The sequence below is a fragment of the Leptinotarsa decemlineata genome, unplaced genomic scaffold, assembly GCF_025532065.1.
Source record: "Leptinotarsa decemlineata unplaced genomic scaffold, Ldec_3_MD MMD2_tig00026282_RagTag_RagTag, whole genome shotgun sequence".
Lineage (NCBI taxonomy): Eukaryota > Metazoa > Arthropoda > Insecta > Coleoptera > Chrysomelidae > Leptinotarsa > Leptinotarsa decemlineata.
Window position 1 is genome coordinate 17175176 of NW_027412668.1, and position 24228 is coordinate 17199403.

Genomic DNA, 24228 nt, shown 5'->3' on the forward strand with positions numbered 1-24228 from the left:
GGATATCAGATCCACACATATTCGTGTTAAGAATCTGCGAACGAACGATAAATATCATAATTTCAAGAGAAGGTATTCAAAATCCAGTTTATTTTATCCCAAAATGTCCACCATTAACTTCCTGATAGCAATGATTTTTTTCTAATTAATTTACAAAAATATAGTTATTTTTTATTATATCTATGAACTCAGAAATAGACTGCAGTTGTGTAACATATACTTTGAATTTCTCGAAATCTATTTACAAGTTTAAAAAAAACATTGCGATGGCCGGGAATCGAACCCGGATCAACTGCTTGGAAGGCAACTATGCTGACCATTACACCACCATCGCAATTGAAGTTTAACTTGAGAAAAACCAAACAGGAAAATTTTTCGAAAGCCTTGCTCGATCTATAGTATGTATATCATCAGAAATTACTATGCATGGTGAAGAATTATATGTTCCTTTCACTTGTTAAGAATTACCCACCTTTCAGACTGTACTGAAGTAACAGTTCGAATAAGAATTTAATAAGTTGCGATGGTGGTGTAATGGTCAGCATAGTTGCCTTCCAAGCAGTTGATCCGGGTTCGATTCCCGGCCATCGCACGTATTTTTTTCTATTTACTGGTTGTGAGAATTTTATTTTTGTTCGACTTATATTTGAATGGAATTGTTTTTACGTACGAGTAAATCCTTGTAGGCGTATAGGTATGTACTTTCAAAAATTATACATAACACTCTAAAATTCTAGATTTATCTATATTGTATAGAGGATACGATAACTGATGATTTTAGGAGGTCATGTCTTGCTGAAACGAAAGTTCGTATAAATATAAATGTATGTTTTGAATTATTTCGTTTTTTGAGAAACAGACAATCAAAGTTTCAATGAATAACCAGTTTTCCATTATTTACTCGAATGTACCTTACAGTAAAAAAGACATCTTCTGATCTTATGAAATTTGAAATGATCATTCCAGTGGCGTTTCTCAAAGGGTTATCTGGATCGCTGATAGTCCGTGAGATTTGATTAAATCGCGATTGTTTTTCAGAAAAAATATTGAAAGTGATTTCGTGCACACCCGTGAGTGAATAAAAAATCCGTTTTATAATCGAACTTAATTCCCTTTCCACGTTTGTTCAAATTGCAACAAATGAATTAATGAATTATCGACTCTTCGTGGATCTATAATATTTTATTCAAATGCTGTTTTGTAAACAAAACTCGCTTTTAGCACCAGTTGAGTAATAATTTATGAGGTGGTGTAATGGACGGGAAGGAGTTTTTACGATTTTTTTCAAAACTGTTTGCCAGGCTTGCTACAAAAAATACCTTTGAACTCGCGCGAGTCTATGGGCAAGAGATACATTGAATTTTACGCTTCAGGTTATTTCAAACTGGAGGAAGACAATTCGAGCACTTTTATTATTTTTCTTTAGTCGTATATGAATATGTATTTTTCCAAGTTCTTATTGGAAGCATAATATTCTTATTGAACCAACATTTTCTATTTCTATAATTTACATTCCTCGTTAGAAATAAAAATATTATTGACTGAAAATACGAATAGTGTTTGAAACTTGAGTAACAATTTGTTTTTCACAAAGTACAATCTCATTATAATTAGCAAAAAATGTGGTTTTTAGTAAAAGCGATATTTCTTGGCTACTCTGGAGACTGTATATTAGTATAGATCTATAAGCTTTCTGCAGTTTCTGTAAGCAGACAACTGAGTAGATGAAATCTAAAACAATATTAATGATAATGACTGCAAATTTTTTGAGACCGCAAAATAAGAATACGATTTGAACAAATAACTCCAATAAAATTTATTGATATTCAATCAATACTTCCATGAAATGAATTACATAATTTCAATACGCAAGAGTAGAATTATTGAATGAATTGCAAAACTGAAATGTACTGTTTCACGTTCTGCATTCATAGAAAATAAGTTCAAATATCAGCAGAGTTACAAAACCTTGAATTCACCTTATAGAAGAATAAAAAAGTTAAATTTACAGTAAATAATTAATTAAAAAAAACATTGCGATGGCCGGGAATCGAACCCGGATCAACTGCTTGGAAGGCAACTATGCTGACCATTACACCACCATCGCACTTGAAAATTAACTTGAGAAAAAATAAACAGCCTTGCTCGATTCATGGAATGTATATCATCAGTTATTACTAGACTTGGTCAAGAATTACTCGTTCCTTTCACTTGTTACGAATTACGTATGACATAGACTGTACTGCAATCAAAAGTTCAGATGATAAAACAAGTTGCGATGGTGGTGTAATGGTCAGCATAGTTGCCTTCCAAGCAGTTGATCCGGGTTCGATTCCCGGCCATCGCACGTTTTTTTTATTTTATCGGCTGTGTAAATTTTATTATTATTTGATTTATATTTGAATGAAATTGTTTCTATATTAATCCTTGTAGATATATATATATATATATATATATATTTTTTCAAATTTTTATTCGTTCATTATGGGGATTCATACTGTGTTACTATTACAGGATGTATTCAGATTTATATTTTTTTTGTTAGTAAAAATGAATAAATTTTGCTGAGGTTGTCGTTATTATGTTTTATATATCTATATGATAGTGTAACGACCGTATGTATGTATAGAATAGTAGTTTTTCGGGGATTCGGTCTGATTAGAATAAATATTTACTCTTTTTAGCTGCCCGAGCTTTCGCTAATGTTTATTAGCTTTATCGAGGGCTGTAATATAAAAAGGACATGATAAATATAGATATATAAAACATAATAACGGATAAAACAGAATACCTGTGCTATTTGAGAATATTCAATTTGAAAATTTCAATTTTGAAAGAAGTCTTCAACATCATCGACAACCTCAGCAAAATTTATTCATTTTTACTAACAAAAAAAATATAAATCTGAATACATCCTGTAATAGTAACACAGTATGAATCCCCATAATGAACGAATAAAAATTTGAAAAAGTATTTCACATTATTCAATGTCAAAAAGTTGTCATTTTGATGTTGAAGACTTCTTTCAAAATTGAAATTTTCAAATTGAATATTCTCAAATAGCACAGGTATTCTGTTTTATCCGTTATTATGTTTTATATATCTATATTTATCATGTCCTTTTTATATTACAGCCCTCGATAAAGCTAATAAACATTAGCGAAAGCTCGGGCAGCTAAAAAGAGTAAATATTTATTCTAATCAGACCGAATCCCCGAAAAACTACTATTCTATATATATATATATATATATATATATATATATATATATATATATATATATATATATATATATATATATATATATATATATAATACGAAGGTCGTCGAGTGTCTTGATATAGATAAAGAAGTTTTTAAATCGGACATAGCACTCAAGGAAGTGGCAAACCATAGACACGTGTTTCGGGCTTTTGGCCCATCATCAGTATGGTGCAGCCAAGTGTAAGGATGGGCAACACTTGGTTACCAGAAGAAATAAATACAAATGCACGGAGCCACCAGCAGGAGCCAGCCGCACATTTGTGGTTTCACTTAAGACACTTAAGACACTCGATGACCTTCGTATTTATATTATTTCCTGGACCCGGATGTCACGCAGGTAGCTATAGCTGCCTCCGTGGTGATTTTGATAGTTTTCTTGTGAACACAAGATCTATTAAGTGAAACCACAAATGTGCGGCTGGCTCCTGCTGGTGGCTCCGTGCATTTGTATTTATTTCTTCTGGTAACCAAGTGTTGCCCATCCTTACACTTGGCTGCACCATACTGATGATGGGCCAAAAGCCCGAAACACGTGTCTATGGTTTGCCACTTCCTTGAGTGCTATGTCCGATTTAAAAACTTCTTTATCTATATATATATATATATATATATATATATATATATATATATATATATATATATATATATATATATATATGTTAACTCGAAGATTCTCACGGATAAAGTATGATGAGCTGTTTTCTCGGGTTTCGCTCCGTGTTCTGTGTATTTTCTCCCCATAAGTATAGTTGAAAAAACCAGACATCACCAGAAGATGGCAAATGAGACTTTGCCGAAACGTTGTGAAAATAATCCTTATGGGGAGAAAATACACAGAACACGGAGCGAAACCCGAGAAAACAGCTCATCATATATATATATATATATATATATATATATATATATATATATATATATATATATATATACTTTCAACAATTATCCTCAGTAATTTAAAATTATTGATTTATATATACTGTATACAGAGACTGATGTGATAACTGATTATTTCAAGAGGTCATGCCTTGCTGAAAGGAAAGATCGTATAAATATAAACGTATGTTCCTAATTAGTTCTTTCTTTGAGTTGAAGTTTCGAAGAATAACCAGTTTTTCATTTATTACATGAAATACTTCATGTCGAATATGATGAGTTCTTGAAATGTAAAAATAAACAGTAAAAAATACATCTGATGCTATGAAATTTGAAATATTCATTCCAGTGGCGTTTTTCAAAGGGTTATCTGATCTGTGTTGCTGATAGTTCTTGAGTTTTCATTAAATCGCGATTGTTTTTTCAGAAAAAATATTGAAACTGCCTACACGGGTTTACACAGACCCGTGAGTAAATAAAAAATCCATCCGATAATCGAACGGAATTTCATTTCCACGTTTGATCAAATTGCAGCAAATGAATTATTAACACTTCAATAGCCTATCGGGAAAACGGTCAAAAATATTTTATTTGATTGCCTTTTGTAAACAACAATTACTTTCAACACCAGTTCAAAACTAATATATTGGGTGGTGTAATGAATGGAATAACAATAATTGACCCATCCGAGCTACCTGGAATATTGGACGGATAAAAGTTTTCACGATTTTTTGCAAAAACTGTCTGCCAGACTCACTACAAAAAATACCTTTGAACTCGCCCAGAAATATGTACTTTCAGTTGCATATCATTTCACCACATTTTTCTCGCCAAATTGGGTAATTTTCAACAAATATCTATCAGAGAAATAGGAAAAAGGGACGGAAAAACTATATCACTGTGGTCCCCGGATTTGGAACCTCTTGATTGTTTTCAAGGCTATAGGCAAGAGAGACGAAGTAATATGCCCGCATTTAGAAATCTCCAAAGACAATCAATTTTCATGCTTCAGGCTATACTTTAAAGCAAAAGGGAGACAAATCGGGCATTCATTGTTTACTTCTTTCAACTTCGTTCTTATTAGAAGCATAATATTTTTATTGAATCAACTTTTTTATTGGTATAAATACCACTCCTGTTGTTTTTTATAAATTACAATATTATTTCAAAAAAGCAAAAAGTGTTGTAGTTTTTACCAAAAGTGGTAATTTTTTGACTGTGCTATAATATAACATATCTTTGATTTTTTCAAATACTTTTTTTATGGGTAATAAAAACAAGTTTTGCTGTAAAAATCAGAAAAATGAAAATTATTCGAAATCAGTCAGAAATCGGACACCAATTTCATCAGTTTGGATCTGACTTATGAGATACCCCGAAAGGCCATGTAGAAATATTCTATTATTTCATATTGGATTGACGATAAATGGTTTCTGTCTAAATAATTGGAAAAAGAGAAATAAGAGATCCATAAAGATTATCATTTGTTATATCTGTTCCTTCATAATCAAAGAGTGACATATCGATTTTTTTTTAGGATACTATGCCGATCCTGAGAACTGCCGCTGGTTTTTCGCCTGTTTAGATCACGGAAAAACACCCTTATCTGCCTACGAGTTCCGATGTCCATTTGGATTGATGTTCGATTCAGATCGCTTAGTCTGTGAGTGGCCTTGGCTGGTTCCGAAATGTGGAAATGGCTTTGGAATCAACCGAGCTTCTGAATTCTACTATGGCGGAGTATCCACGGGACATCAATCAGGAGTAGTCCTGGAACAATACGATGGTCTTGGTTCTCTGGGTTTAGTGAAACTAGGTGGAATCAATGGCAAACTTGAACAGCCCATCATTTACAGCAATATCGGTTCTGACGGATTCCAAAATGGATATACTGGAGGTTTCAGAGGGCTGGGCATCAAGGCTACCCAATCACTACAAAATGCTGGATTACTCAAAGCAGGGTTCAGTGGTGGTTCTAATATCTACGGTGGAAATGTTAAGTACAACACTGAAGCTGCCGGATATGACGGTTTAACCAACAACTACCAAACAAATGGCAACGTAGAAACTGGAAATATAAATTTGTCAAACGGAAACCTCGGCTATTCACAACTCAATACCTTGAATGTAGCTAGTGGACATGATACCCTTAGTAATAATGGAAATATTGACGGATCTGGAAGATACCAATCTTCCTTGGAACATGATTCTTCTGTAGGAAGAAAAACATCAACGTCAGATTTAAACCAAAATATTCATGGATTTGGAATACACCAGTCTTCTTCAGAACAAAAAGCAGACGGTCAGCAGAATCAAGGATTGAATATTCAATATCAGACTATTTCTGACTTGAATAATTTTGGAGCAAAATCTTCTCAGGACCAATATTATATACAAACAAATGGCAATACCAATACTCAGTATTCTTCTGGTGAAACGGGCTCATATCAGTCAACCTTAGCTCAGACTGATAGTAGTAAAAATCACGGTATAGCAATAGATCAAGGGTTGAACGGTGTGCAGTTTCAAACTTATATTGGCTCAAACGAGTTCGGATCAAAGTCTTCGCAAAACCAATACCAAGGAGAAGAGGGTGCGAATGTAAATACCCAGTATTCATTGAATTTGAATCACGGTTCTGTCGTATACCCTTCTTCCGCACAAATAGGTACTCTCCAACATGTATCAACAGACCAAAATTTAAACAACGTACGATATGAAAGTCAAGCTGCCTCCAACGAATTTGGATCTGAATCTTCACAAAGCCAATATAGCGGATTGGAAGGTTTGAATTCACATAATAGACATTCATCGAATCTGGTTGACACCTTTGGACAGACAGATAACCATCAAAATGAAGGCTCAGTAAATAATCAAGGACTGTACACTGTACATTATCAAACCGACACTGCCTCAAAAACTGCAGGAAATGAGTATGCACAAACAGGTGAATACGTTTCGAGCCAAGATCATTCTGAGAATAACGAGCGAAAATCGTCCTCAAATGATATTTCAATCAACATCCAGAACCAAGGGCAGAGTAATAATGGATACCAATATAATTTTGGATCTAATTTCGTGGAAGATGGAAGGGCAAAGTCAACTCAAACATTCAACCAATTCGTTGGCCAAAATGCACAGTTCCACACTGTTGGATTGAAAAATATCAATGAAGCCGGAAACAATGTTGCACACCAATATCATGGTGTTGGTGACAGCATTGATATAGTCGGTGGTGGCTACTCTGCTGTTGGAGAATCTAAATCGGGGGTCGAAATTTACAACAATGGAGATAATAATTTGGGAAATATACAAAGTACGGTGGCTCCTGTCACAGTTACCACACATGCTTCAATTCCAACAGTTACTTCTGTACCCATTCCTACTCTGAAAACGGCTACCGGATTTGAAAGATATGATGGTGGTGTCATAGCTAATGTTCCACAATTGCAATTCAAAACATTTGGACGAACTAAATCATCCGATTTCGTTAAATTTATTTCAACGACTCCGTCCAGTTTGGTTACGGGATACCAATACTCGAAACCATCGGTAAATATTGACAGTCAGAAAGGGTATGACGGTTCTTCCCACGAAGCTACCAGCTGGAACTATCAATCCCACGTTCGAGAAAACAACATTGCCCATAATGATAGGAATGTTTTCACTGTTTCCTCTACAATCGAACCCGTGTTGAACGTTGCACAGTCGGTTGAAAGGGGATATGAATATCCCAAACCAAATATTCATTTTGAAGAAACTCCAATTCGTACAGTAAATCCTGCGGTTGTTACATCTTATGATTATGCAACGCCTTCTACCGCAAAGCCAATACAATCTGTCAAAGATTCCATAACTCCTTTGCAACCAGTTGTATCAGTGAAACAGCCAGTTAGCTACAACGTTCACATATCAGACTCTAGGGCCAATGGTTACACCTACGAGAAGCCCGCTATCAAATTTGAAGAAGTCCCACAACCGCAAGTGGTTGTATCTTCATATAATGAAGTATCTACGCCCGAGCCAGTGCTATTGCAGCAACCTCAAGTTTACGTCTCATCAACCATTGCTCCAGTTGTCAAATCTCAACCTTCATCATCCTTCAGCTACGTTCGAGGCTATGATTATCCGAAGCCTGCAATACGCTTTCAGGAAAGACCAGTAGAAAAGAAAAATCCAGTTATCATTTCTAAATTCAGTATTAGAAAACCAGTCGTTCAAGAAACATATGTTCAACCTACCGTTGCTACTTACAATTATCAAAAAGAAGTTGTGAACGACGGATATCACTATGAGAAGCCATCAATTCGTTTTGAAGAGAAACCAATTCAGCCTGTAATAACTTCCCATTATATCTCGCAACCAGTACAACCAGAAATTTTGAATTATGAATACTCCACGCAGAAAACGAATATTAGACCAGTCATAACGACTTATCAAAAACCAATCGTGTCAACGAGTTACACTTTCAAAGACTTGGTTTCAACATATTCATCAACAACACCAAAACCTCCAATTGTTCAACAAACCTTCAAGCCTATTGTATCAACATATGCACCTGTAACAGAAACACCTGTTACATATCAACAAGCTATTCAATACGTACAGCCAACGGTCGTGTCGAGTTACCACTACCAAAAACCTTCTGTAACACGCTATACTTTTGATGAGGTTATTAAGAAACCCGTCAACACATATTTGCCAGCCATAGAAAAAACAATCATTCAACAAACTCCAAAGTCTATTTCCTCCACTTATCTGCCCGTAACAGAAAAGGCTATTCTACCAGCGACCGGTAACTACCAGAAGCCGGTAGCTACCTACTTGTCGATTACTGAAAAACCCGTTTTCCAACCAGACGTAGTATCAAGTTACAATTACGTTCCCACTTCTACACTGAAACCAATTCTTTATACACCATCGACTCTGAATTCGCATCTTGAATTTAAAAGGATTTCTTCAACACCTAGTCCGTCTTTAGTAATTCAAACGCAGAAGAATGTTGAGTTCAAGGGATATGATTATCCAAAACCTTCTGTTCGCTTCGTGGAGACTTATGAAAACAGGCAACCAGTAGAACAGACCAGTGGATATAACTATCCTAGACCTTCCGTATCGTTCGTGGAGGAACCAACACCATTCGTAGAAACTTACGAAAATAGACAACCTGTCGAAGAAAAATTGTTCGTAAAAGAAAAGGCATACATAACTGGCTCAAATCCATCTGTCCCAGTTGTAGTAGAGAACTATCATGCTCCGGAACTCAACCAAAACTATAAAGCGGTTGAAGCAAAATTATTTAGTCAATCAGCAGATACATCCAGTTCATATTATTCCAATAATTTCCAGACTGTCAGCAGTACGGTTGCCCCTAATCGAGAAGTTTATATTCAAACAACTCCTGAACCAAGTTATCAGTCAACAATTGATTCAGTGCTATCTGTGAAGACTCAGACCCCTCAAGAACCTCAATTTTATTTCCATGATAGCAGATTATCGACTTCTCCCCGACCTCCAGTTGAAGGCTATTCTTCTGTAATTCCTGAAGTAACTTTCCACGAGGAACCCAATGTCTCAACCAAATATTCACCAGTACCTACTAGGGAATATCTACCTTCACAATCGACAACTACCAGCAGACCAATTTCGAAATTTTCATTCAGCTCATTGGATAATCAATATCAGTATGTTTCCTCTCCTGTTGAAGGTACTACTTCTATTGTTAGGAAATACTTACCAGTGAAGCAAAGAGTGAGAGTTACAACTCCAAGTCCAACCTACATTGTTCCTGAAGTTACGCTCCCTCCAAGAGAGTATTTGCCTGTGAGATCTAGAGTTCGGTATACTTCAACATCTTCACCGACGGTGGTTACCTCCACTCCAGGTTATACATTGAGAAAAAGTACTACCCAAGCTCCTGTGGAAGTTACAACTCTGTCGAGAAATTATCTGCCAGGTAGATCAGGGATAAGAGTAACAACAGATGGTAGTCCCGCTGAATACGGTGAACTAGATGTAACATCACGAAGGCCAGAAATTGTGAAGTTGGTCAGGCCTGTGATTAAAACTATCATCAAACAAAACGACTTACATCCTCTTTTGTCAACTAAGCTTGGAGCTCAGTGTACATGCCTATCCAATGTGTTGAATTTGAAGAAAAAACAGAAGATAATCATAGTGGGGGATGACGATGAGGATGACGATGGATATGTTGTTGAAAATAACGACCAAGTAGGGACCGTTGTGGAAAATTACCAGTACCAACCACAAAATGAGGTGGATATCACACCTAGTCCGCAAATCTTCATTAAGAGTATTGAGAGTACTACAAATGATTTGGTCGTTCCGACACCATCGTATCAAATTAGAAAGAGAGTTAGAGTACAACCTGTTAGCACAACTGCTTCCTATGATCAAGATAAGTTAGACCTAAGACAATACAATGAAGGGGATAACACTCCATCCGACAGAGAAATCGCGAAAGCTGTAAGAACCGGATTGAAATTAGTGAAACAAGCTGCTAAAGAAGGCGCTAGGGAGGGCGCTGAAGAGGTTATCAGTAACTATAATCCAAGAACTGGTAACGTGAGAGACACCATCGAATGTCAAAGAGCAGGATTATTTAGACACCCCAACCAATGTAACAAATTCTACGCCTGCAGATGGGATTGCACGAAGAATAAATACACATTACACACATTCAACTGCCCTGTACATTTGACGTTTGACAATTCTCTTGGTGCTTGTAACTGGCCCAGCCAAGGACCTGCCTGTGCTGAAAATACTCTTCTTCCTAGCGACTAAATATAGGTGGAAATTTGGTAGATTTAGAAAGTTATTTATTATTACTCGCATATGTCATTTGTTCATTTATTCCATTTTCCGTCATTGATATTTTCCTGAAGCATCTCAAAAGTGAATATTTAATTTTCATGATATATGTGCCTTTTCATATTTTAGGTGAATAATTGTAGGTTTTTGTATATTTCATTTGTAATATAACATGTATGATACAGAATAAGTAAGAAAAATAAAAATAAAAATGAGCTCTTGTTTTTATCATAGTATTTCTGGAATGAAAAAAATTCAACTTGAATCATTATTATATGATCTGTATCTGTAGAATAGGAAGGGTGAGTGTAGACCCACATCACTCATGTAACCCATTGTATATCCTCCCGAGGAGTTGTCCTCCTAGGTTATCGTCGATCCTGTCCTTTCCAGGAAAATGGACAGGTCACTAAGAGACATCTCCTTCACATTGGCAGGTGTAGGCCAAGACTCGCCGAACACACACTCTCTTTGGCAACCTTGAGGTGTCTCACGGTGGCCTCCGTGAAGGTTTTGGAAGGTGAAGCGACATTACTGTCGTTGCGCGGCTTCTTCAACCTTCTTGGGGTTCCCTCCGTGGAGGTGCACAAGTGAGGGAGCTCTCCTGCAGGGGCAGCCAGGCCCTTGCCTTTATTCTAGGCGGAGCTGCGGCGCCAGCCGCAGGAAGTGCCTTGCTGTTGGAGGTGGAGTGGAGAAGGAGAAGGGTGCACTTATAGTTGCTGCCACTTCTGCCTCCTTCGCTATATTTCCCCTTTCGACCTCGGTGCCGCAAATGCGCTTACGCTTTGGCCTTTGTATTACATCACGAGGTGATCTGCTATGTCCACGCGGTAGATTGGGTTGAACATTTCTGTTCATCCCCAGCCACCGCTTCAGATTGAGGTGAGCACTTCTGTCCAGCCTCGGGATTGGTTTTTGTTGTTTCCATCACTAAGTGATCATCTTTTTTTTGAAGATGATCACTTGGTGATCAAAACACGTGTCGAGGTGTTAAAATAACGGTTTGGTATTGGGAAAAAACTCCAGTAATATTCATTACTACACCAAAGGTTCATCACAAGGTGCATCACGAGTACGAGGTTAGATATATACATTTAAAAATAAAAGCCTTTGTTAGACGTATCTGTTCCAATCAAACGTATATGTTAACTTTGATTGTTGTAGCAGTTGGCGAGGGAAATCTAAGAAGTTTGAAATGTGTGACACATTTCAATGCTTCTGATGAAAAACGAGTACGTTGAAATCAATATTGTTCGTAACTACGCACCAACTTGAGTTTGGTGCTAAAGTCTTATCAAAAACTTGGCCAATGTCGTTGTCGAAGAAATATAAACCGATGACGTAGCCAGCTCAAAATCCACACCAGTGAATTTTTCGGGATACATTGGACGTTCTTGAATCTCTTGTGGATTGGTATCGTTCCAAATTCGACAATTCTGTTTGTTCATGTATCCATTCATACAGAAATGGGTCCCATCGCTGAAGGGTCAGTTGCCAACTGCTTCAGAGCCCATTCAGCGAACACACATCGTTGTCTATGACTCAGTTGAATTTTGTACGGGTGCAGGCCCTTATACAGTTTACATAAAAATTTAAATTGCTGATGGTTTTGCGGAGACGAGACGTTGGAATAAAAATATGTATACGTCATCTTGCACAGTTCAAACTCTGGCAATTAGAAAGTATTTTTGTTTTTGAATAAATCTTCCTGAATAACGACTGAGAAAAATAAACTTTAACTTCGAATCACGACAGTTACTTTTATAATAATTGTATATGGTTATTACTTTAATGTCAATTTGGCAGAAACAGTGTACACAGCTTGTACATTTCGTACAGATTTCAGTGAAATTGTTAATCGTCCTTTAGGAGTGAGCATTGGTCAAAAGTCGAAACTAAATTCATCGTCTAAAAATTGATAGCATTTGATGCAATTCTGAAAGCTTTTCACATCCTATTCACACGTCACAACTTCGAATTGTACCGGACGGATTTCTCAAATAATTTACTTTCCTCGAATGTTTCGTTTCCAACTAATATAACAGTGCTTTTAGCTACACTAAATGAAAAAATATACAACATAATTCTAAAATTTATAATTAAATCTGAAATATCAATATAAAAAGTAGTAACTCGATTGATTCGAAAATTGTGTTGCAAAATAAACTCCGGTTTAATGCCAGGTGGAGGGGGGTTAAAAAAATCCTGAAAGCCATTCAGTCAAACACAATGAAAAACATAACCGTAAAGTGGCGTCACCCCTACCAAAAAACGACATAATTATATATCCATCTCATTTGATTTTTATCGAATTTTAATTTTTATTTTTCATTACAACTTTTGTTGGGTGACCCATATTTACTGTACTATGAGTAATTGGTGCTTGTTGAATATTTGATTGTGATTTGTAAAAATTAAAATAAATTTTATCCAGAATAATAATTCTATAAGTTCTTGAACAAGTATTCACTAATTCTTTTACCGCAGTTGGTTGATAGGGATACAGAAAATAGTGATGATAAATGATACATCTCACGTATAAACAGTAATACAGGAAACTCTACAAATCCAAGCAACCTAAAAGTGGATTTTGTGTGTTTTGTGAAAGGAATTCTGGAAAAAGAAACTTGTGAATGTAGGTACTGCACTAACTGCAAAGTTTGTGATGTTAATTACTAATGGCTTCCAGAACAGTTCCATATTTTGATTTATCAAATGCATTGTAGAGCCACATCAAAATATAAATAGATGTACAAGTAAAGTTCACCATTAAACATTGTCAATCACTTTCAAACAAACAAATGTACATGTATTCCATTTGAGAAACATTACTTTTCTTAAATTTTCCAGTGCACTCTTGATTTAAAAATTTCATTCAATTACTCACGGGGTGAGTGGCGGGGGATCACTGTCTCTCTCTTATGGGTGTTTGACAGTCCCCCGGTGCAGACCACACGGCACTCACCCAGTAAAGTTATCGGTCAACCACCCTATCCCGCATCTGCGGGCAACAGGCGTTGGCCGATTTCAAGCTAGATTTGTGGGAGAGGTGTCTCGCAAGAGCCCTCGGCGGTTACTCATCCAACGCTGGAAAGGTAGCTTTCCTAACATGAGTGCCCCTTGGGGTAACGTAAGGGTATGCGGTGCAGACCACACGGCGTACACCCAAAAGTTGTTGATGAACCGCCCTATCCCGCACCTATACGGGTAATGGGTGCGACATCTTCGACATATGATGTGTGGTAGAGGATGCTCGTGAGAGTCCTCGACGGTTACTCATCAAACGTTGGAAAGGGAACTTTCCTAACATGAGTTCTAGGGGGGAGGTGAGTGCCCGCTCGCGGCTGGAGGCTAGTGAGCCTCATCTCCAACTGGCGTTGGCCTCTTAGGAGCAGCGGCTCCGCTAGCGGGTAAAGGGATACAGGGCTGGGTAATCCATTCATGGGTGCATTGCAGCCCCATTATGAGGCACTGGACGGTTTATGCTGTTCCGTGATCCTCGCCTGCTTCTGTACGGATCCAAGCGTTCGAGGTGTCGGGGCTTGCGGTCCTTCCGGGCTCTAGTATCCGAGTCTAGCCTTGGAGGGCACCAAGGCAGACGCTTGAGGTGTCGGAACCCGGTTGGACGGAGCTACTAGTATCCGAGCTTAGGACCCCGGCCGGCCACTTCCGGGACCATATTCCCAATTGATTTGGCATGGTTGGCGGGGGCAGGTGTGTGACGCGAGCACTCTCTGGCGAAAGAGGAGCTTAGTTAACTTGTACGAACGTTCGGTCGAACGCTGCCGATGGTCCTGTCTCTTGGTTAGCCACACTAAGTAGATGTAAGGAAGCAATTCCGGGTTCGGTGAGCGGGAGGAAGTCCTGCGAAATCCTGTTGGTGTGGGGTGAGGGGCAGTACCCGCAAGGATTTCCCGAAAATCCACCCCTCCACACCCGATCGCATCCAACGTCAGGGTACGTCTGGGGGGCCTAACCGGCCCCCCAGGCCCCCCGGTGCGGTCGTAACTATGACTCTCTTAATGGACTCTTTGATTACGTCAAAATTGATCAAGCTGTCCAACAGCTTCCAGCCCTAGAAACCGTTTCACCGCTGAATGTGGTAGACGACGATAGTTGCTGAATCTAGCTGCTAAATAAAGTTGAAGCAATTTAGAAAGCGCTTCTCGGTGCATTCAGCGTAGCACTCGTCCTAGACTCACCCATTGTGATTGTACCACAATTATTATTACCTTTGTGGCACCACAATATACATGAAACTTATTGATTCTGTAATTTGTGCCAATATTTCATTGGAGTTGATCAAAGTCATGGTACAATCAGTGTACCATTGAACTTTACGATGGTACATGGTACACCAAGTCAAATTATGGTGAATGTACCATGAAAATGACACAGTTGGCAAACCTGTGTTAGTACGGATTATATAACAAATGATATGTCAACTGTCAACATCTTTTTGAATCAACTTTTTCCGAATTCTCCCACTAACCTCCAATATTCTACCCCCTACATGGGTTTCAATTACGCCAGCGTCATCTATGAATGAACTCCATTACATTCAATTAATTGGCCATAAGGTTGTCAGACTATTAATATTATCTTTGAATAATACAAAGATATTATTTAGAAAATGATAAAACCTTATTGCTTTCAAAAATAAAAGCAAGGCAACACATTACGGTATCGTAATATTCGATATATCTGCCGCAAATGAGGTATGTTGATTTAATGGACAGGATGTTATCAACTTCCATCAAGTTAATGGGTCAGTGTATTCATAAGTTATTGGTCATAAATGATAAATAGCTCAAAATTTGGTCTCCAACCCATCTTAAAAGTGTTGAAAAGTGATCCAAAAATATTTTCTTGTATTTGTTTATATACAATGTTTGTTCACAAATAAGGCGAGTGTTCAAATTTTGTTCTTGTTCTTGTTGTTTGGTCTTGTTCTTTGTTCTGGTTGAAAAAAACCAGACATCACCAGAAGATGGCAAATGAAACTTTGCCGAAACGTTGTGAAAATAATCCTTATGGGGATAAAATACACAGAACACGGAGCGAAACCCGAGAAAACAGCTCATCATATATATATATATATATATATATATATATATATATATATATATATATATATATATATATATATATATATTACATGAGCTAATTTCACTTTTGGATAGCAAGATAGAAAGAGCATGTTAATAGAAAAATCATAGATTGTAGAATGGAGAAGAAACTAAGAGAAATAAAGAAAGCCAGAGCACTAGGTAAATCTATTTTTTATTTGGATGAAACATGGGTCAGTGAGGGTCATACCGTCTCGAAGGTTTGGCAAGATCAGAACATCAAAAGTGGAAGACAAGCCTTTGTGGAAGGTTGGTCCACTGGTTTGAAAATTCCAGCTGGAAAAAGATTGATGGTGTTTGAATCGAAGAAAAATGGGGATTATCATCCAGAAATGGTCACCACAGTAGACGAGTCGAGAAGCTGCCTACGTCGTGTTGGAAGAAAGCAGATATTACTGAGTGGTAACCAATGAAAGCTATTCCTTTTGAATCGACCATGTTAAAAGCGGACCTCCCCAACTTGGCTAAACGTCATAAGTCAAAATTTGTGAGGTATGTCACCGATGAGATGGCGAAGACTAAAGAAATGTCGCTTCTTCGGTTGCCGTGTATCTCTCAGTGCAGCCACACTTTTCTACTTCCAGAAAATGTCAAAGTCGAAGCCGAAACGTCGAACAACGCAAATTTTTCAACGCAGTTCAACTCGAAATCAGATATTCAAATTTCTAACCGCGGAAACCTATTCTATTAGTATACTTATCTGGTGATGTTTCAAATACTTCATCCATCTTCATTATCATACCGACGTTCAATTTGATATTATCAGTGTCAATGATAATAATAATAGTATCAAATTTATTTACATCAAAAGACGAATCATTACTACAAAGTATAATGTTTTCATTTGAATAGGTTGGATAAAGAAAATGGATAGATTCTTCAAAACGTCACCAGATGATACATATTTCTTTTAATATGCAAAAATTTTCAAATTCAAGTTAATAACGAATTTGATTTTTTTTCCAAAAAGCTGATTTATCAAATGCAGTAACTTTTTGCCCTTTCTACATTTCTATTTATTTGTAAATTCAATATTCTGATTATTTTATAGATCTGTAGAAGGTAACAATTCTAAATAATAAAAAACTATTTCAAACAAAAATTGTCCTTCCCAAAATAAAATATTTAAACAAAATTAGTTTTTAATTATCTTCTCATCATACAGAATATATCAATGGAAAATTTATATTAATACCCCCAGTCCGACGCCTATTAATGTTATCTTAAAGGTAATATCAGAAAAAATATCGAGCGGTTCTTTTGGCGGTAGTTTCGCATTCTTTGTCGGTGTTTTCGCGTTCTTTGTCGCATATCCCTATTTTAACGCCTCGTTAGCGGCGTCCTCAAGGGATATAGAGGATAGACGTATCTCAATGATTTTGTTGGTGAACTGCAATGCTATTTGCTTGAGACGACTATGTTGCTTTCTTTAATGTAGCGACATGTTTGCATTCTTGAAATTCTCTTACTCTCAGACAATACTGAACGAACTATACTGTGTTGGTGAAAGATATAAAAGTTAGAAGTGTTTTACGTGTTCTGCGATTTTCTGCTATCGAAAAAATAGATCAAAGATATGCATCAAATTTTGAAATGTTGGCAGTGGCATACGGTGATTCTACTCTGAGTCACAAAAATGATTATAAGTGGATCAAGCATTTCACAGAAGTAGAGAAAATGTGAATGACAACGCTTGCCCTGGATACCCCAACGCAACTGGTGAAAATGTTGAGAAAGTGAAGAAAATTGTTAGGGATAATCGTCAGATCATTATCAGATGAGTTTTGTTTTGGGTGGTTTCCAGGTTTTGATGTGGTCTTCTTTGGTTATAATCTCCAAAAGTTTCGACTGCAACTTCCGCAGTCTTCTTCAGTGGCGTTACGAATTACTCTTCGTGACGTGCCAACTGAAAGTGAAGCTCTCATTTCTGCCGTATCATTTATAGTGCTGAATTTTCGCGCCTACTTCCCGCGCGATTTGGTTGACTTGGCTCCGTTTTGGCGCTTTTTAATGCTGTGTGCTACATCTTTGGTAGATATGTTCTCTCTTCCTTTCTGTAGAAGTTCTCTCGACGTTTGTGTATTTCTATGGCTTCTAAATACATTCTTGTTGAACAATTATTCGACGTTGCTAGCCTCCTGGTATTTTCGAACAGGATCTTTTGTTCCCCGTCGGGCAGTGCATGTTCAGCGACTGCAGACTTCTCGGTCTGTCCCAATCGGCAACTCCGCTTGTACCCGACTAATGCTAATGCGGTTAGTAATGCTTCTTTTCGTCTGACTGATATACACTTTATCACAGTTACATCACAGTATTTCTGTATACAGTAGTTTCACTCAGCGTCGGTCTCTTTGATGTCGGTGTCCAGGAGTTTCATTTTTTATAATGATGACGTATTTGACACTAATGACATTTCTCCCTACTACAATCTCAACCAAAGCGTGTATACACTGCTCAACATAACAACTATTCATATAAACTGCTCAAAAAAAAACAGTCTATGAAAACCATGTTGGGCACCTGAGAAAATTGTACAAATGATAATTTTGCATTTGTGTAATATTGAAGTAACCCAGATCATTTGGGCAATGATGAACTAAGTTTCAAGTAGATTTTGAAAATTCATGGAATCGGCAGATGTTCATATTCGAATGTGACAAAATATATTTTCATTTCAACAAGAAAAAAGACAAGATAAAGAACGTGTTTTGTTATTCATGAACCATGGTACGAATCCATGTGAAATTTCTTTGTAGTGATTTTTGGGGCCAAATATAGCATATTCATTTATTGATTGGAGAATTCAAGATGGCGGACGAGTTTGCCGATTCGATTATATTAAGGACCAATTATTAAAAATATTCCTAATCGAATTCATCACTCAAGATTAAGGAATCTGTAGAGCCTATTCTTTCTGAATTATGTAGTTACTATTCAGGACTTGAAGAAGTAAAAAAGTAATTAAGTATGTAGTGTTCAATCATACAAAAATAATTTTTTTGTATGTATGTACTAACTATAAATGTATGTGAGAGTTTTCGGAGTCGGAAGTAATGAATTATTTACACTGTAAGATAATAGGTTGTTTTGCTGCTTCCAGCTTTTATCCAAGTAAAAATTGATAATAAAATCACTGACAAGTCCAAATGCATTTTGACTATACCATTATATATGTTTTCCGACAGAAAACAACTACTTCTTTAGCTAATAACTCGACATATATTGACAAATGTTGATATTTGAATCTATACAAGTCTAGATGTCTAATCAACCCCGAAAAGTTGCTGCGTAGATTAAAAACAGTTATTCTAAATGAAACATGTCCTATTAGTCAGCAACTTCTTATATAATGTAAATTTGACTATCAAAAATACCTTACGACTGTTAACCTTTCGGCATCCAAGTCGCCTCAGACATAATTGCAAAGATTTTCACTTTGAAGAAACAACTTTGCAAGAGCTCTCTAGGACAAATAGTGGGACTTCGCCTGATTCGAACAAGGAACCAACTGCGAACCGTTTTGAAGTGTTCCTCATCAGTGCAGACCATGCTATCACGGTTGTATACACACAGGGACTCGTTATTCCTCCTAGAGAGCTCTTGCACAATACCATGGTTCATGAATAACAAAACTAGTTCTTCATCTTGTCTTTTTTCTTGTTGAAATTAAAGTATATTTTGTCACATCTGATCCCATGAATTTTTAAAATCTACTTGAAACATAGTTCATCATTGTCGAAATGATCTGGGTTACTTGAATATTACACAAATGCAAAATTATCATTTGTACAATTTTCTTAGGTGCCCAACATGGTTTTCATCGACTGAATTTTTTTGAGCAGTTTATATGAATATTTGTTATGTTGAGCAGTGTTTAAACGCTTTGATTGCATGCCTGTCTTAAACTCGTCGTTTGCGCAGACCTAAGACATCGACGCGTGGGTCTGCGCGTAGGAAACTTCAAACCACAAATCAGCCTTTATGAAATTACTGTATACAAAATACTGTGGTTACATGCAATCCTGTAAACTCAGATACTCCGATATTTTCTTCGTTGGTTTGAAGACGGTGTTAATTTTCTCCTTCTTTAGAATTTTTCCGATTCGGTTGGTGACACCTTCTATGTATGGCAGATAGACAGTGTCTTGGGGATGGTCTTCGCTGGTGTTTTTCTTATTCTCCCTTGGACACGTAGCGCGGATTATTCTTTCCTATCGAAACCGTTCGCTCGTAACACAGTTGTTAGGTATTTTATTTCGTTGTCGACGTACTTTTCTGCACATATATTCAAATATCTGTTCACTAGAGTGTTGATGACGGTTCGTTTCTGTTTTGGATCATGGTTGGATCCATTATGTAGGTATCGATCTGTGTGTGTTTTCTTCCTGTACACCTGATAGTCTAGTTGATTACCTTTCTTGATGACTGAAACATTGAGGAATGGGATTTGGAGATTTTCTTCTAATTCCATAGTGAACTGGATTTTTGGATGAAAGATGATTCAGATAATTTAGAAAGTTCTAAAGTTCGTTTCCTTCCACGGCTCCAAACAACGAATGTGACAACTACGTACCTCTACCAGTGATTTGGAAATTTTTCTGAGGTTTGAATGGCTCTTTCTTCAATTTTTTCCATGTATGCCGTGCGAGCCTACATTCCTATATTATTATTAGATGAATTGCTAAGGATGTTGGCATATCGGATGGCTTATGCCAAGCAATTTTTTGTAAATTTCGGGCATGAAGCCTGTGGCAGCGGAGCTCGTTTCAAAATTGCCTAATTTTGACCAAAAAAACCGTCGCATACGCATTGCTCAGGAGTTGTTGGATGACGTCAACGGCGATACAGATTTGCTTAAATGGATCATAGCTAGTGACGAATCATGGGTATATGGTTATGACATCGAAACCAAGTCCAATCGTCTCATTGGAAGAGCTCAGGAGAGCCAAGACCAAAAGAAGCACGCCAAGTTCGATCAAATTTCAAGGTTTCAAGGCTGTTTTCTTCGATTACCGTAGCGTAGTGCTACTGGAGTTCTTGCCACATAAACGTACGGTTAACCACTGTTCCCACGATTGAAAAAACCCATGAAAAAACTGTGTTTGCTCAAGGACATACCAAAAAGTGCATATAACAACTGCTTCGAGGAGTGAAAAAACCGCAGGCACAAGTGTATTTTATCTGACCGGGACTACTTTGAAGGGACAAAATAGAAATTTATGAATGAATAAATACATATTTTTTGAGAAAAATGATAATTCACCTCATTTTTCTACCAGATTTCGTATATCTGGTGTATCAGTAACTTTGTAGTCCATTGAATTATCATTTGGAACATAAAATTTATATTACACTATACAATAACTGTCAAGATTTTTGGATTAAACGTGTTTCCCCAACTGTCTATTTGAACAATGGAAATATAAAAAAGAATTATGGAAAATAAAAAAATGTTTTCAAGATTTTTTTTCAATTCATCAGTTTTTTCACGACAACAATATGGTAAAAGTATTTTTATGTGCCGAACTTGTAACTTTGTTTTTATAAACAATTTATCAGCATTTTTCAAACAAGACTCAACCTCTAACGGAAGCAAGAAACTCTTTGGAAGGTTCGAAATTGATGAATATTTCAACCTAGCAGACCACTATTATAATATTCATGCAGTCATTGTTCACTATGGTTCTGGCGTTGAATGTGGTCATTATTACGCCTTGGTCAAAGAAGAAACGGACTGGTTTAAGTTTGACGATAATCGTGTGTTCTGGCGATGCATTGAATTTATTGGAGCCTCTGGAGACACCCTACATTTTGTTTTATAAAAGAGAAGACATTGTTAGATCAAGATCTTCAGATGATGTGGTGCTGCAGGTTTTTCCGGGTTTTCCTGCAGCTGAAAAAGCAAATGCACCACTGGAATCAATGAAGTCGCCCCGGAGCGCCAATTTATTTTTATTGTTGTTTTTATTTTATTTTCATCGTTATTTGAAAATACATTTGTACCCAGCATTAATCACTGCCATTGTTAGTTGCAAAAACAGTAATGATATGACACTCATAAAAAAAATTACAAGATCATTTTGTGGTCTTAACACTAAGGCAGGTCGAAACAACGCTGAATCATAAATGCATTGTACTTTCAGCTAGTTGAAAGCTGCAGTATTTAACTGGAAGCCCGAATAACGTCGGTGGTCGATGTCGAATTTTGTCCTTGCAACTGACCGCCTTGGAAGCCCCCCATTCCCTCTCCCGGTTAAGTGCCCTGGGTTGAAATCTTCCCCACACAGTTACTGTGAGCAGAACATCCCATCTCGTACATCCATTCCCGCTCCTCCGGAGCGGTCCTCGACTTACTGATGGGCACTTCAGCAAGATTGACATCTGACCTTCTTTGTTCGAAAGTCAGCCTATGCATGCTTTTATTTTCTGATCTAATGTATTGTTTTATCTTGGCTTTCCTAACTGACTTTTTGCATGGGGTCCCCCAAAACTAACCGGAGACTAATGTTTTAAAAAAGAGATCGCTGTCGAGTGTTTCTCGTTGAACCTGAAAAGAAAGTCTTTGTTATCTGTTAGAAAAATTTTTATACTTACCGGAGCCGCCTGACAGCGACTCTGAGAGGTGGTCGTTGATTCTGGTTGGTTGGCCTTCTATTCTTGTCTCTCTCCCGGAATCTAGGGTCATCTCTGTTTAGTGCATTGTGTAGATCGCTTAGCGCTGGATTGTCGTGCGCTCGAATTCTGTAAAACGCGTCTTCTGCGTGTTGTCTCATATATGCGTCTACGTAGTGTATGTTCAGGTCAAGTTCTCGGAATATGTATAGTCGAAGTGAACGGTATTGTGAATACTTGAAGGTGTCGGCGCTCCCAAAGGCTAAAAAACCAATACAGAGAAATGAAGCCGCTGCCAATTACTCCACATGGACTGAAGAATTGGCGGGTTCGTATTGGATAATTTTTACTAACCAAGTTTTATGATTGGCTGAAGAGTCATAAAATTTAATTTGAAGTGATGTTACGGTGTTGAATAGAATGCAAGGATGGTTATAGCCTTCAGTTTAGGAACTGATCGCGATCTGAATGTTGAAAATCGATATTGACGCAGTTATAAATACTTAAAATTTGTGTTATCTGGACAAGTACTAATAGTAATAACGAGTGTGATAACAACGCAGACTTTTTCCTGTGAAGTGATTCCAATAGCGATAGTGAACAATGCGAAAAAAAGATACCAGTGACTAAGATTCGGATTCATTTGAATATTGAAACTCAGAGAATATATTTCAATGTATATAAGAATCTACATCACAAGTTTGGTTTCTAGGTAAAAAATTATTAAAAGCAACATCAGATTTGACTGAAATTCCTTTCTCAACTGTACGTAAAATAGTCGAAAACAAACCTCATGAACACAAAACCCGATGTGATACGGGATTACCAAAACCTTTGGATGTTCATCTGATAAAATCATTGAAAAAACAATATACCACTTTTAAAAAAGCAATGAGATTTCTACAACTGAAATCATAAGGAAGAAATTGAATAATTAGAACGAATAACATATAGACAAGAACAACGGTAAATTTTCTATTTGAACGAAACTTGGTATGACACTCACGACACAGTTACGGAAGGGTGGACTGATGGTTCAAGAATGTGTATGCCTAACATGTCTGCAAACAAAAGATCGCGAATAATCATTGTGCATTGCGGAAGAAGTACAGGATGGGTTCCGAGTTCTTTGAAATTATGTGAAAAAAAACTGCAATGTTGACTATCATAAGAACATGTAAGCTAATATTTTTGAGGAATGGTTTGAAAACACATTGATTCCAAATTTGGATGCGAATAGTGTAATATAGTTCTTGACAATAGATAAATTAGAAAACAGAATCAAGAAAAATACAGAACAAGGATCAAGCCACCCCATGAGACAAAACAACACAACGATGGACAGCATTTACGTACGTAGGACACCGAACCAAAAAACTAACAAACGTCTTCAAGCCACTGAACATCAACATCACATAAACATCAATATCACATAAAAGCCAAACACAGAAATAACACAAAAAATAAAGAATTATTGAAAAGAAGAAGACAAAAATCAAAACAGGATCTACAGTATACAA

At 37.0% G+C, this 24228-nt stretch overlaps 1 protein-coding gene and 4 non-coding genes across 5 annotated transcripts in view; 3 read left to right on the forward strand and 2 right to left on the reverse strand.

Annotated features, from left to right (window-relative positions):
- Positions 1-11182, forward strand: part of LOC111509648 (uncharacterized) — a 72408-nt gene extending 61226 nt beyond the window's left edge. The window contains exon 6 of the mRNA XM_074179927.1: positions 5674-11182. Coding sequence (XP_074036028.1) covers positions 5674-10940 — 5267 coding nt within the window. The 3' untranslated portion in view covers positions 10941-11182. The remainder of the gene's footprint in view (positions 1-5673) is intronic.
- TRNAG-UCC (transfer RNA glycine (anticodon UCC)) lies at positions 263-334 on the reverse strand. The gene has a single exon. It is a non-coding gene; the product is annotated as a tRNA-Gly (tRNA).
- TRNAG-UCC (transfer RNA glycine (anticodon UCC)) lies at positions 521-592 on the forward strand. Its single transcript has one exon. It is a non-coding gene; the product is annotated as a tRNA-Gly (tRNA).
- On the reverse strand, positions 2036-2107 carry TRNAG-UCC (transfer RNA glycine (anticodon UCC)). Its single transcript has one exon. It is a non-coding gene; the product is annotated as a tRNA-Gly (tRNA).
- TRNAG-UCC (transfer RNA glycine (anticodon UCC)) lies at positions 2276-2347 on the forward strand. Its single transcript has one exon. It is a non-coding gene; the product is annotated as a tRNA-Gly (tRNA).
- Positions 11183-24228: the final 13046 nt, after the last annotated feature.